Below are 12,516 nucleotides of genomic sequence, written 5' to 3' on the forward strand. Positions count from 1 at the left end.
CCCCGTGTTCCGGAAAAAAACAATCCGCCATTTTCTTTTCCGTCCCCTACCTTTCCGTCAAAAACGACTCCATTTTCACTGTGTGCGCAAGGGGAAATAAGTCTCACACCCTCAACCAGTCTTTCTCTCCTTTCCCGTTTGGTGACACACACACACACACGCACACACACAAATATTAATTTTCCGTTTCTGGTAAATCCATAGATTCCTCAAACGTCTATACATATATATAATTATATAGAACAAATTCATTTGCGGCTGCAGGTCTGTTTTTCTGTGATAGGTAAGTTCTGAAACACGTTTTTTTTTTCCTCCTGGGCTCGATGATAGGTCGACAAAGAGCCCGATTGGACATCGAAGAGCGCTGCCAGAGCAGGATTTTGGCCTCGAGGTTTGGTGGCTGAATGTAGACTTTTCCTCGATTTTGAGTTGTGCTCACTTTTGTACTTTTTTTTTTTTTTTTGTTAACGCTGTCGCTTATTTTTGATTTTTGCACAGAAGACAGTTGTATGTTCTTTTCATAAATGAATACTACATGCTCGAAACACAGCAGGATAACGTTGCATCAGCTCCCTAGCACCATGAACAAGGAGAAGGAGAGAGAGAGAGAATGGGAGAGTGAGAGGAAGAGAGAGAGAGACTGCGAGAGAGGACAAAGAAGCTAACGCGCTAGGCTATTTGACACTTGTTGTTGGCAGTACTTTGATGTGGCAGAGCTGTGTAAAATCCAAGATCTAGTTTATATTTTTTTTCTTCCTCCTGTGTGTGTTTCTGCCAGGAATTTTGCTGTCCAGTCTCTCTTTTCTGCCTGTCTCTGTGCTTCCTGTTTGGACAGGAAGTGTCCTCAGCGCCAAAGCGAAGGCTCTTCTCGTGAGAAAGCTCTGTGCCTATTTCTCTCACCGCTATCGGTCGGCTTTGTACACATCCTCTCGTTTCTCGCCCGAATATCTCTCTCCAAACAGCGATGGAATCGCTCTGCCCGAAATACAGGAAATGGGCGTGGCCCTTGGCACAAACGAACCCTGCCTGGTCTCGAGGTCTCTCTCTCTCTCTGCCCACCTAACGCTTCAATGCCAACCCGGCATTGTACTCACTGAGAAGATGAGCATGTGAGCTTGTGCATGAAACAGATGTTGGATGACAGTTGTAATGAAAAACAAACAAAACAAAGAAAGAATGGTGCATGATTAAGTGAGTCAGTGAACGGAATGCATAAGTCAATCTGCATTCAAAAGAGTAAATAAAAGTAAAGAAAAAAAAGAAAATTTATTGAAGATGAAAGGGGCTGGAGTGGAGTCGGGGGGGTCGTGGGGGTCGGGGGGAAAGTGGTAGTGAAGGGTGGGGTGGCGCACATGCCAAAATAAGGGGGGGGAATCTGAATGAACAAAGAATGAGAGCTTCTCCTTTCTTCCTACGACTCCTCCCCCTTTCTCTCCATCAAAGCAGGCGGAGGGGTGGAGAAACAGGGAAGGAGGAGTTTTTTGGCGACCGTGGAAGATTGTACAGCGGGGAGTGGGATGGCTGAGGTGAAAGTGGAATTGCTCCGAAAATACCATGGCCCGTGCGCCTCTCTCCTCCTCCTTCCCTCTCTCTCTCTGTCCCTCTCTCTCTGTCCCTCTCCCTTCCCTTCCCTCCCTTCTCTCCCTTCCATCCCTCTCTCTCCGTCTCTCCCCGGGGGCCGGTCTCAGACGTAGTACTCCTTGTCCTTGTTCTTCTTGTTCTTGGTGGCGGTCTTGGCCGTGCCCGGCTGCTTCTCCTTGACGACGGCGCCGTTGCTCTGCGAGGCCGAGTTGCTGATGTAGTTGCGCGTCTGGTCCACCTGGTAGGAGCCCTCCTCGCGGTTGCGGTACTTGTACATGGCGTAGAGGAGGATGAGGATGCAGAGGGCGGCGGCCGCCACGATGCCCACCACCATGCCCGTGGTGCTGCTGGACTCGCGGAACACCTCCACCGCCCCCGGGGGGCCCCGCTCCGGCGCCGTGGGGTTGGCTGTGGGCACATGGTGGAAATTCGGGGGGTAGGTTATTCCCGGGGCGTGCCGGTGGCGGCCGCCGTGGTCGGGGTCGCGGGAGGGGGGGGGGGGGCAGCAGCACCTGGTCGCGGGTGTTCATTTTGCCGGCGGGGATGCGGCCCCCCCCGCCGCCGCCGCCGGTGCTGCTGCCCGGTTTGTGGCGGGCCAGCTGGTCGGGGTTGGCGGTGGGGGTGCTGGAGGGGGGGCGGTGGGAGTCGGGGGGGCGGGAGAAGTGGCGGTCGCGGGGGTTCTGGACCCCGCCCTCCGCGGCGGGGGGCGGGGGCAGGACCGTCCTGTCGGTGACGAGGGGCGAGTTTTTGTAATAGTCCTCGTCGTCCGACTCGGTCATCTCCCCCGAGCCGTAGGCGGACACCTCGATGGGGTCCTCACAGTCCTCCTGGTCCAGGGGGCAGGGGGGCCGGCCGTTGGCCAGGGTCAGGGACTCTTTGGTGGTCTCGAGCAGGGTGAGGAAGGGGCGGTAGGTGGGGGGCGGGGGAATGACAGGGTAGCGAGTGGCGATAGACGGGGGGTCTAGGGAGTCCACTGTAATTATGGGCAACACTAATTCGCCTCCTAGGACAAGAACAGAGAGGGCAGAGGAAAAGAGCGTCAGTAGTGCACTGAGAGCGCCCCCTCTGGACCAAACAGGAACAGCAACAGTCCAAAGAAAAACATCAGCACAGTAAGGCCTTCATTTGAACAGCACTATTAGACTTATCAATCTGGTTAGTTATACAGCTAGTTAGATTCAATTTAGTTTCTAGTGTTCTATTTAAGGAGATAAGCTAACTACATTCAGCTTGCTAACAGATATATAGATATGTATGTAGGCATATATATGTATTAAAAAGGAAACATCTACAAGCTACAGTTTATCCCTTGACTACTTAACACTTACATAAGTACACTTCTATTGTACTTAGACAAAATTCTTAAGGACTACTATAAACAGTTCAACGGCTATTATCTGGTACTTCCTGGGCTCTCTGGCTACTCTTCAGCCTAGTTGTCTTTGTTTTGCTTGGTTAAATAAGATAGCAAACCACGGAGTTCAGGTCACTTACATCAACAAATTGGCCGCATGATTTTAGCATGAAAAAAAAAATTACAAAAAACAAAGCTGTGTAAGATTGTTCTTGGAAAGGAAAAAAAAACAACTTCCCCCCATTGCCTTTTTTAAAATGTATTTTTCTTTATACTTCATTTGTGTGTGTGTGTGTGTGTGTGTATGTGTGTATGCGTGTGTGTGTGTGTGTGTGTGTGCGTGTGTGTTTTAACAGAATGTCAACATATTCTCTCTTTCTTGTTATTGATGCTGTTGCCGTTTACTTTTAATTATTTAATCTTGGAATAACAAACAGGTTCAATCAGAGATTATTGGATGACCTGCCAACCACATGATCTCCCCCAGTACAGAAAACTACTCAATAACCTCCCAGTACAATGTGAAAACCCCTCCCTTTGAATGCACCGTCAGTAACGCTGCACCTTCCCTGGAAGCAAGCATTGAAAACACTTTGGTGGGAGGGCATTAAAATTAATTTTCTTAAACCAAACGTTATCACGGCGCTGCACAGATCGCCGCTTTTTCATCTGAGAAATCAGCACGGCCTGCGCTGTCTCTGTAATGTTTGGCTCATTCGCCGCGGTCCAGCGACCACGCGCCCAAACGCTCTGCGGGTGGGGGGGGATATTCTACTCATCTCACGGGAACCGTCCTACCGAGCGGCTCTGCGCGAAAACATTTTTAAAACAATGTGCAATTTATCATACAGATCAAAAAACAAATAAATTCTGGAGCAAAATGAACCTTAAACTGGTACATTCTCTTAAGAGTAAACTTGGAGCACTTGTATACAGTACCCAACTGCAGGACTGCCTACAGCAGGTATATATATATATAATACTCGTAATATGGGGTCAGTTGCTTAAAACAGTCAAGAATATCGAGCCTTAAAACTGCACTGCTTTGCAACATTGCGACACGATTTGCTTTGGAGAACATCCTGCAAGTCTATAATAATGTTTTAGTTAATTAACAGAGAAATGATTTTCATTTTGAACACAGAGGAAAGGTAAGGGGGAGAGAGAATTCAATTATTTTTAATTATGACCTATTTTCTTAGTCTTATAAGTCATTAAAAATGTACTGGGTTTGGAATAATACTATACATGGAATGAATGTGGATACTGTGGGTGTGTGTGTGTGTGTGTGTGTGTGTATGTATGTATGTCTGTATTTTTTTTCTGAGATTCCTTTCCATGTAGATGAGGTCAATCAGCACAGCTAACAGTTAGCAGGGATACGGGCTGGGGGACGAGGGGGGGCAGGGTTGGGGGCGAAAGGGAAACTTTGGGCTGTCTTGGTCCCCCCCCAAATTGAGACCTAGCATTAATGGGACTGCACGCCCCACACACAACAGAACCAGAAGCTCCACAGTTTTAGAATTTCATGTGAGGGTGGTTATTCATAAAGGTTTGCAAATCCTCTCAAAAAAAAATAAAACGTCATTAGAAGACACAGAACAGTTTGATCACTACTAGAACTTGGCTGCTGTAGCCCTAGCAAGAGATATACTTACTTTTGAGAACGAGAAGCACTTTTGAAAAGAAATTGGTTAGTCAAGTGTTAAGAAGTTAAGACACCCCACCCCTCCCCACCCCACCCACCCCCCACACCCTCCCCAGAAAGAAACCTGCTGCAGCCAAAATGGCCGCTTTTCCATGACAACGATCAGGCGATCCGTGATGGTGAGTTGGCGTCTGAGGGGGGAGCACTGAACCCTACCTGTCACTGCAGGGGGAGGGAGGGGGCCGGGCGAAGGAAGACAGATCTCATTTAAAGTGAGAGCGGGTGAATAAACCGGAAGTTAGACGAAGATGAGCGCGCTCTGGGATCGCTTCCCTCTCCTTTCGGGCGCCGAGCGAACGCGCGTGTGACCGTTCGATCCAGGACGGGGGGGGGAGTACGTTTTCCAGGTCTGCGGCTTCGTAGATACGCTCAGCTCGTCGCTGGAGATAAGCAAGGCCCCGCTCTCTTATCTGTGAGCTTCCCTCTGGCGGAGGCGAGGAAGTTTCTAGAATAAGCTGGAGCACCTGCGTCTGTGCCTTTCAGAAAGACTGGCCGGGCGGACCCAGATCGCAATCATCTGACTACCCGTACAGTAAAACGGACACTCGATTTGTACAATACTTAAGTACTTTAATGCAAATAAAGGCAGTGTACTATAAAGGTACAATGGTTAGGAAGCTGGGCTTGTGATCTAAAGACTGCAGACAGCCTTACTGATTCTCGGGTAGGCCACTGCTGTTGCATCCTTGAGCAAGGTACTTAACCTGAATTGCTTTAGTAAACATCGTCCAGCTATATAAATGGATAATGGTATATATATCCCGTTATATTTTAAATGGCGTTAAAATACAAGTTGTGTAAATTGGCTCTGGGTAAGAGCGTCTGTTAAATGGCGGTAATGTAATGCATTTACATACATACCAGGGTGAGCTACATAGCATTTTGCATATTTTCTATTTAAAATGGACGTGTAGCTGGATATTTACGAAAGCTGAGTTAAGTGCCATGCTCAAGGATACAACCAAGAGCAACGCCACTGCCATCAGGATTCAAACCTGCAAACCACTAATTGCGCATCTGGCTCCCTAAAGCACACTGGACGCCTCCCTGCTGGTACAGTTTCCCGGAAAATGTATGTTTGCTAGAAGCAAAGGAGGAGGGGGGCAGTGGAGCACAGGGGTTCGGGAACAGGGCCTTGCATCTCACATATCCGAGCCCTGCTGGGGTCCGGCTGTCGCACCCTGGAGCGGGGGTACTTAAAAACCTATTCGGCGGCGCGTAAATGGATTGAATTGAGAAAAAAAAAAAGAAAAGAAACGCGTGTAAATTTCTCTCGATAACAGCATCTTCGTAATGGCGGAAATATGTAAATGTAAAGCAAATATTATCCCCTCGAAAGGATTTGACTTGTTGAATCGTTGTTTGAATGTTGAATGTAATTATTTGTCATTTACGACGGTCGCTAGCGAGCCTGTCGTTCCAAAGTGAGTCCTCCGGCCACAAGGGGGCCCTCCACTTGCAGGGAATTTAGAGGACGGTCGAACGGGCAGGGGAGGTCCGACACCAGGAGAAGCCTCACCTGATCTGTGCCTACGATGGTAAATTCTAAAGTGCATTAGGAGCATGCTTGCATAGATCATCATCTACCCTTATGCTCTATCCCAGTGGTCTCCAACCCTGGTCCTGGAGAGCTACAGGGTCTGCTGGTTTTTGTTTTCAAAATCAGCACCCAATTGAGACCCAAGACACCAGGTGAGTTGAGTTAACCGTGTAATCACAGCTGCTCTAATTGATTCATGAAGTGCAGAGTCACTATGAAAACCAGTAGACCCTGTTGCTCTCCAGGACCATGGTTGGAGACCACTGCTCTATTCTATTCATCTAACAAGCCCCGGCCCAATCAAGCCCACCACTCTGATTCCTTCGCTTCAGCGGATGTGTGGACGCGTCCGGCTCGGAGGAGGCCCTGGTGAAGGCGGGGGGACAGTACTCCTCCCTCACACACAAATCACAAGGACACGCCCCGCTTCCCCGTGTGCAAGCTGTGATTGGCCCTGACCCCGGTCCCTGGTAGGGCGTGACCTGTTTTGATCATGTTAGATCAGGGGAAAACCAACCCCGTCTCTTGGGATATACTGTTCTGTAGGTTTTCACTCCAAACCTCAACAAAGCCACACCTCGTTCAGCGGCTAGGGACCTCATGCTGCTTCGAGAACCGCCTGAAAACGGAGCACCAGGAGAAAGTCTGGAATAGTCCGTCCATGTTTTTTTCACTACGTGTACTTCTGTGATCGTCACAACAAACTACTTTTATTATCCTAATTATAATTTTTATTAGTATTATAACTATTATCATTATTATAATTTATACACGTTTTTGCGCATGTATTACGCGTATGACATCATCTCAAATCACTGAGGCGAGTGCATTATTAAAGAGGAGACTACTGGTCACATGACCTGGCTAGTTAATTGCCACTCCATATTCACCCATTTTGAGAGAGTCTGATCAGTACTGATACAAGACTGGAAGAGCCTCAGCTGTACTCAGCTTAGTTCAAATACGGATCACGTGATCTCACCAGCAGTTTCAGAAATTCACTCTGAAAGATAACGGATGTTGTTTTTATTTTGGCGAAATAAAAAGTCTTGACCTTGTTATGTTGGAGAAACAGAAATATGTGCCAGTATAGTTATGCACTGAGTCTGTTACTAGGGTAACACCAAATACTTTGGTTGAATCTCTAGTGTTATTATTATTTTTAATTGCAACATAATTGATATAAAAAAATGTAAGAAGGCAAGTAAGAGGGGTTTGGGTGATGGAGCCCCCTGCAGGTGAAAGGGAGAATGTCAGAACCGGAACCCTCTGTTTAATCCCTGTGTGTTTGCATGTGCCCCGTTTCGCTGTTCTGACACGGGCAGCTTTTAATTTCCTCTGCCCGGCTCCGATCGATTTTACCTTTGAGAGGTCAAAGGTCAGGGATGGGGAGGAACAGCGTTTCACGGTGTGATGGCTATGACGCTGATTGCGTTTGGGGACAAGGATGGGCCGTGAATGAGATAAGGAGAAGAGTTTTCGTTATTTGGTGGAACGGGCAAATATTTATTTGTTTGCTACGAACAGATTTAATCTGATGTAGGTACTTTTTAAAAACAATAATCTGATGCTTTGTACCACAACAGCTACACTAAAGTCAAGGAGGCACCTGCTGGGTGATGGCCTTGTGTGCATGTGTGTGTGTATGTGTGTGTGTATGGGCATGCACACATCAGTGTGTGTGTGTGTTTGAGATAACTGGGACCATAGGAGGAAGCCAGTCATGCTGTTTGTGTGTGTGTGTGTGTGTGTGTGAGTGTGTGTGTAACATAGAGTTTGTCTGTCTTGGCTGTCTCAGAGTATATCTCTCTTATTTGACCATGTTTTCCTCCTTTATTAACAGGCAGAAAGTAGGCTTTCCAGCCTGCTGTTTGAGCACCGTTTACTCTGTTCCAGCATGTTCCGCTGTCCACAAACTCATTTATAAGTTGCCCTGACCTTGCACAGGCTGGCAGGGGTGCGCAGCTTATAACGTTTACCAGTAATTTAATTTCTAATTTAGCGCTGCCCTCTCTGTCTGCTGTGCACTGCGATTGTGTTTGTTTTGTCCTGAGCTGACGCAGGGGGTGCGGGAGGCGTGGGGGGCGGGGGGCGGGGGGCTGGGGGCGTGGTCGTGTTCCATCTGGTTTTTTTTAGAGAAAGATTCTCTCTCGCGTTCATTCCGTTCTTATTTCAGCTCATTAAAATAAAAAAAAATAAAAAAATCCAGCCCTCTTTTGGATGATGTAGTTAGGGGGAGCCTAACGAGGGCAAAGATTAATTAGTCCCCTGGGTAGGGAAGCGGGCAGAGAGGCCGTTACACGTTTGGGAGGGAACCCGGAGATTCCCGCGTCTGAGCCGCTCTGACGGCTACGTCCTCATTCCCCAGAGACCGACGCTACGCGGATCTCAACCGTACCGTACTTTAGAGCTGCGACTCTGTAAGAGAGAGACAACTGTGTTCTCTCTCTCTCTCCTTCTCTCTCTCCCCATCTATCATTTTCATACCTTTCACTCTCTGTCTCTTCCTCTGTTACACTCTTCCTTTATTCTTTCTGTTTTTGCCATCGTCTCGATCTTCTCTTCTTTCCCTCTCTCTCATACCCATGCCTCCGCCCCCTTCTCTACTTGTCCCCCTTTCTTTCTCCCTGCATCCCTTTTTCACTCTTCCCTTCTCCTCCTCTGACCTCTGACTGTGATCCATCTCACTACTCTTTCCACTCTGACTGTTCCTCTCTCCGCGTCTCCCTCTGTGTCTCCCTCCTTCCCTTCCTCCCCACCTCCCTCCATCCATCCATCCATCCATCCCTGCTCCTGTTCTCTCCTCTGTGGGGAACTCGGGTTGTCTTGTTGTGTTCAGTGTTGGAAAAAATGTCTCTCCCCAGACAGGATGGAGGTGAAAAACAACCAGGCCCCAAGTGAACAGATTACACCAGAAAAGCGCTGGGAGAATCATCGGAGGGCACAGCCGCCCATGCCAGGCCTATGCCAAGCTGATGCTGGACCTGTGCACCAGCATAAAACACAAAGTCGTGGCAGAAAGGGGTCAAATAGACCCCCCAAAATGGGGTGGTGGGGGTTAGAGTGATTCCAAGGCCCTCTAAAAATATTAGAACACAGGATTTTCTGGGGTGATGGGGCCCAAAATCCCTGGTGGCACCCCTGCACCCAGTTATTCCACAACCTTCTCACTCACAATAACTAACCCGCATTTTCAGGAGAGGTAGTCATGTCTTCTCCATCCAGCCGTATGTGAAAATGCTATGTTTTTTCTCAATTGTCAATCACTGAAATATTTTCTATATTGTTAAATATAAAAATTTCATACATCAGATCTTTTTTTTAAATGTCAGACTCAAATATAAAATCCTCAATTAAAACTGTAGGCCATAGTCAGTGCTAGCTGAGTGCTAGGAGAGAGAGAGAGAGAACAAGAAAAGAAACACGGAATGTAGATGTTGAAATCCTAATTTGCTTCTTTTTCTGCATGATCAGTCTTGGCGGTTCTCGAACAGGCAGCCGGTTCACCTTGCTCTGAAATAAAATCTTACATTTCAGCTAATGTACCCTGAAACGAAACTACCATGGGGCTAAAACACCCTCCCTCTGCCCGAGTGTTCGCCTGATGAGCACTGAGCAGGAAGTTAACTGTGCAGAACAATCCGGAACACCAGTGACCAGTTCCTGTCCCACAACAGGCTGCCGGTGGCTTAAGTTCAGTGTTATACCCAATTGGATCATTTTTTGTCGGCTGAGCCAGAAAATCTGGCCAATCACGTCACAGCTGGTCCCTTCAGGACTAAGAACTGGTCCTCTGGACGGCACAGAGTGGTCACCGATTGGTGTGGGAAAAGGGGGACCAGGTGTGCGGCGCGGCCAATCACAGCTGCACGCGGAAGTCACGGCAAAGTGGGCCCCGGGGGGGCTGCTGTCGGACCGGGCAGGGCCCGCAATGGAGGACCGCGGAACCGCCCGAACGGACTCACCGGTTCCCGGCTCACACTCCTCCAGGTCCTCGTCGTCGCTGGGGCATTCCGCCGATGCCACCAGCAGGTCGTCGGTGTTCTGAAACAGAGGAGGGGGGGGTGGGGGTGGGGGGACACGTGAGGACAAACACCAAGACCCGGGCGTTCCAGCCTCCTGAAGTAAAGGCAACGTCAATGTGTCCCACCTTATTAACGTAATTATTAAGCAATGTTAGCCACAATAAAAGACCCTGTAACCGCTATCTGGAGTGATAAGAGTTTAACCCGAATTAGGCTCTGTCCGTGTTCATCTGCGAATTGATGAGGCGGGGGAAACGTCTCCAACACAACATTACAGCGAACGATGAGCCGGCGCCCCCCCGCAGATTAACTTCTGGCCTCTCGACCCGTTTTGATTGGCGGCCGCGTACCCCCCTGCAGTACTGTCTTTCTTTGTCTGAATTCTGGGGGTCGCAAGTCACCAAAACTCCTCCATCCAGCGGGATCTCATTTTTATTCCCTTAAAATTCACTTTTTTATTTTTATTTTTTGGCGCTTTCGGTTGACTCCGGTCTTCCCACACGGCACCTTATTTTCATCGCTGCGCTACAGCGATGCGCCATTCGCAAACGCTAGCCAGCGCGTCACCTGGCCCGCACACAGGTCGGGAACAAAACGAGCGCTCCATCTGTTCTGTCCCGTTTCCGTTAGAAACCTCCCTCTCTCTCAGGTTGCTGCACTACTGGCAGGAGCTGCAGTACATTTGTAGATATTGCCCAAAGTGCTCATAAATAAATCTAAATACTAATAGAGGGGGAACTTTCAAAGCTGAGGTGGAGAATAAGAACAACGGACACGATGACAGCATGAATAAATGGTGTGTGTTTTCCAGGCTATTTCATGTATAATGGGGTTTTGTTAGGGTAACTGAGGACCGGGGGAACTAGTGAATATCAATGAAAGGGTTCGAGAACAATAGAATGGCAAAAGTGAACATCTAAAAGGTAACATTATACTCTAAACAATATGCAAAAAATATTATTTGTATGGTCGGGATTTATCATAACACACATTTAGAAGAGGTGCAGGAAACGACCTGAGCAGTGGTAGGGAAACATTATGGTGCCCAGAAATGGGGGGGGGGGGGCATATATAAAAAGCACTGTAATTTCTATATGGTGAAGCCAAAGTGCATAAAAAGTGCCCTTAATGCGCACTTCACTTCAATTTATGTGTGAATTGTTTGGATTGCAAATCTAAAATTGTACAGAGTACACAGCCAAAAAAAGGAAAAAGAAAATAAACATCATGTCTTAAACAAACACACATCTCACTCTCTCTCTCAGCCCTCCTGCCAGCACACATACACACACACACACATTAACCGTGATTGAAAGCGCAGTTTTCGAAAATAACTGCCAGTGCTGACGGACTGCATGGGTTCGGCGGCGAGCGCCGTCGCGTACAGTCCTAATCACAAGCCCGGGCGGCCCGGGGCGGCCCGCGCTCTCTCTCCCAGCCCATAATAACCCCGCCTCGCGCTGAAATAGCTCCGACTTACATTTTATGCAGCGCCATTATCTGCATCATTATGACTCGCGCGAGGCGATATTCGCGGGGGGGCGGGGACGGTCGGGGATTCTGAGGTCATACGCTCTGTCCCACGTCACAATGACAGTTTTTTGCACTCCGGCAAAAAGAGGTTGTCTCCCCAAATATTACGCCACTTGCTAACTCCAAACAGTCACAGACGCTCATTTAAGGCGTAAAAATCGAGGCGTTTGTCTAGACTGACCTTGTTATATATAAACTGACTTTAAACACCAGCGGCAAGCAGAGTCACACCGGGTGATCTGATTCTTTTTTTTTTTTTTTTTTGTTCCTGTTGCCATAAATAAGTCTGCCTGCCTCTCGACTGACGGCGCCACGATTTATTTGCACAATCTAAATAAATTACCCTCAGCTCATGAAAAGGCCGTTCCCACCCCATGCAAAATGAAGCACTGTATTCCATGACTAATAGTATAAGCAGACATGTGGGATACAATCTGTGGGATACAATCCCCAAAATGGAGGTAGAGTGAACGCCCCCCCCCCCTCGCCATCTTCCCTATGTCGTGCCACAAACACACACTGAACTTGGTATGTTTTCAACCAGCTCCAAACTGTGGGCCATGCAGGGGAAGGGAAGGGATGGGATGGGATGGGGGGGGGGGCACAATGATTCCACTTTCCTAATGTGGTTTTATAATAGTGTCCCAGGAGAGGTGGGGGGGAAACAGCCAACATCAAAAGGCACTGTCAAAGCTTTATTTCACCTTCAAAGCTTTACCTGCCAGGATCAAAGGCGTCACAAGGGGCGAACTGCTCTCAGCACTGACAACAAAAG

General features: G+C 48.3%; 1 protein-coding gene across 1 annotated transcript in view; it reads right to left on the bottom strand.

Moving 5' to 3' along the window:
• Positions 1-1,530: 1,530 nt before the first annotated feature.
• nrxn2b (neurexin 2b) overlaps positions 1,531-12,516 on the bottom strand; it is a 655,074-nt gene continuing 644,088 nt past the window's right edge. Inside the window, exons 23-24 of the mRNA XM_064325221.1 lie at positions 10,149-10,227; positions 1,531-1,989 (exon numbers count right to left, since the gene is read on the bottom strand). Of these exons, the coding sequence (XP_064181291.1) occupies positions 1,685-1,989; positions 10,149-10,227 (384 nt within the window). The 3' untranslated portion in view covers positions 1,531-1,684. The remainder of the gene's footprint in view (positions 1,990-10,148; positions 10,228-12,516) is intronic.

The sequence above is a fragment of the Anguilla rostrata genome, chromosome 3 (genome assembly GCF_018555375.3).
Source record: "Anguilla rostrata isolate EN2019 chromosome 3, ASM1855537v3, whole genome shotgun sequence".
Classification (NCBI taxonomy): domain Eukaryota; kingdom Metazoa; phylum Chordata; class Actinopteri; order Anguilliformes; family Anguillidae; genus Anguilla; species Anguilla rostrata.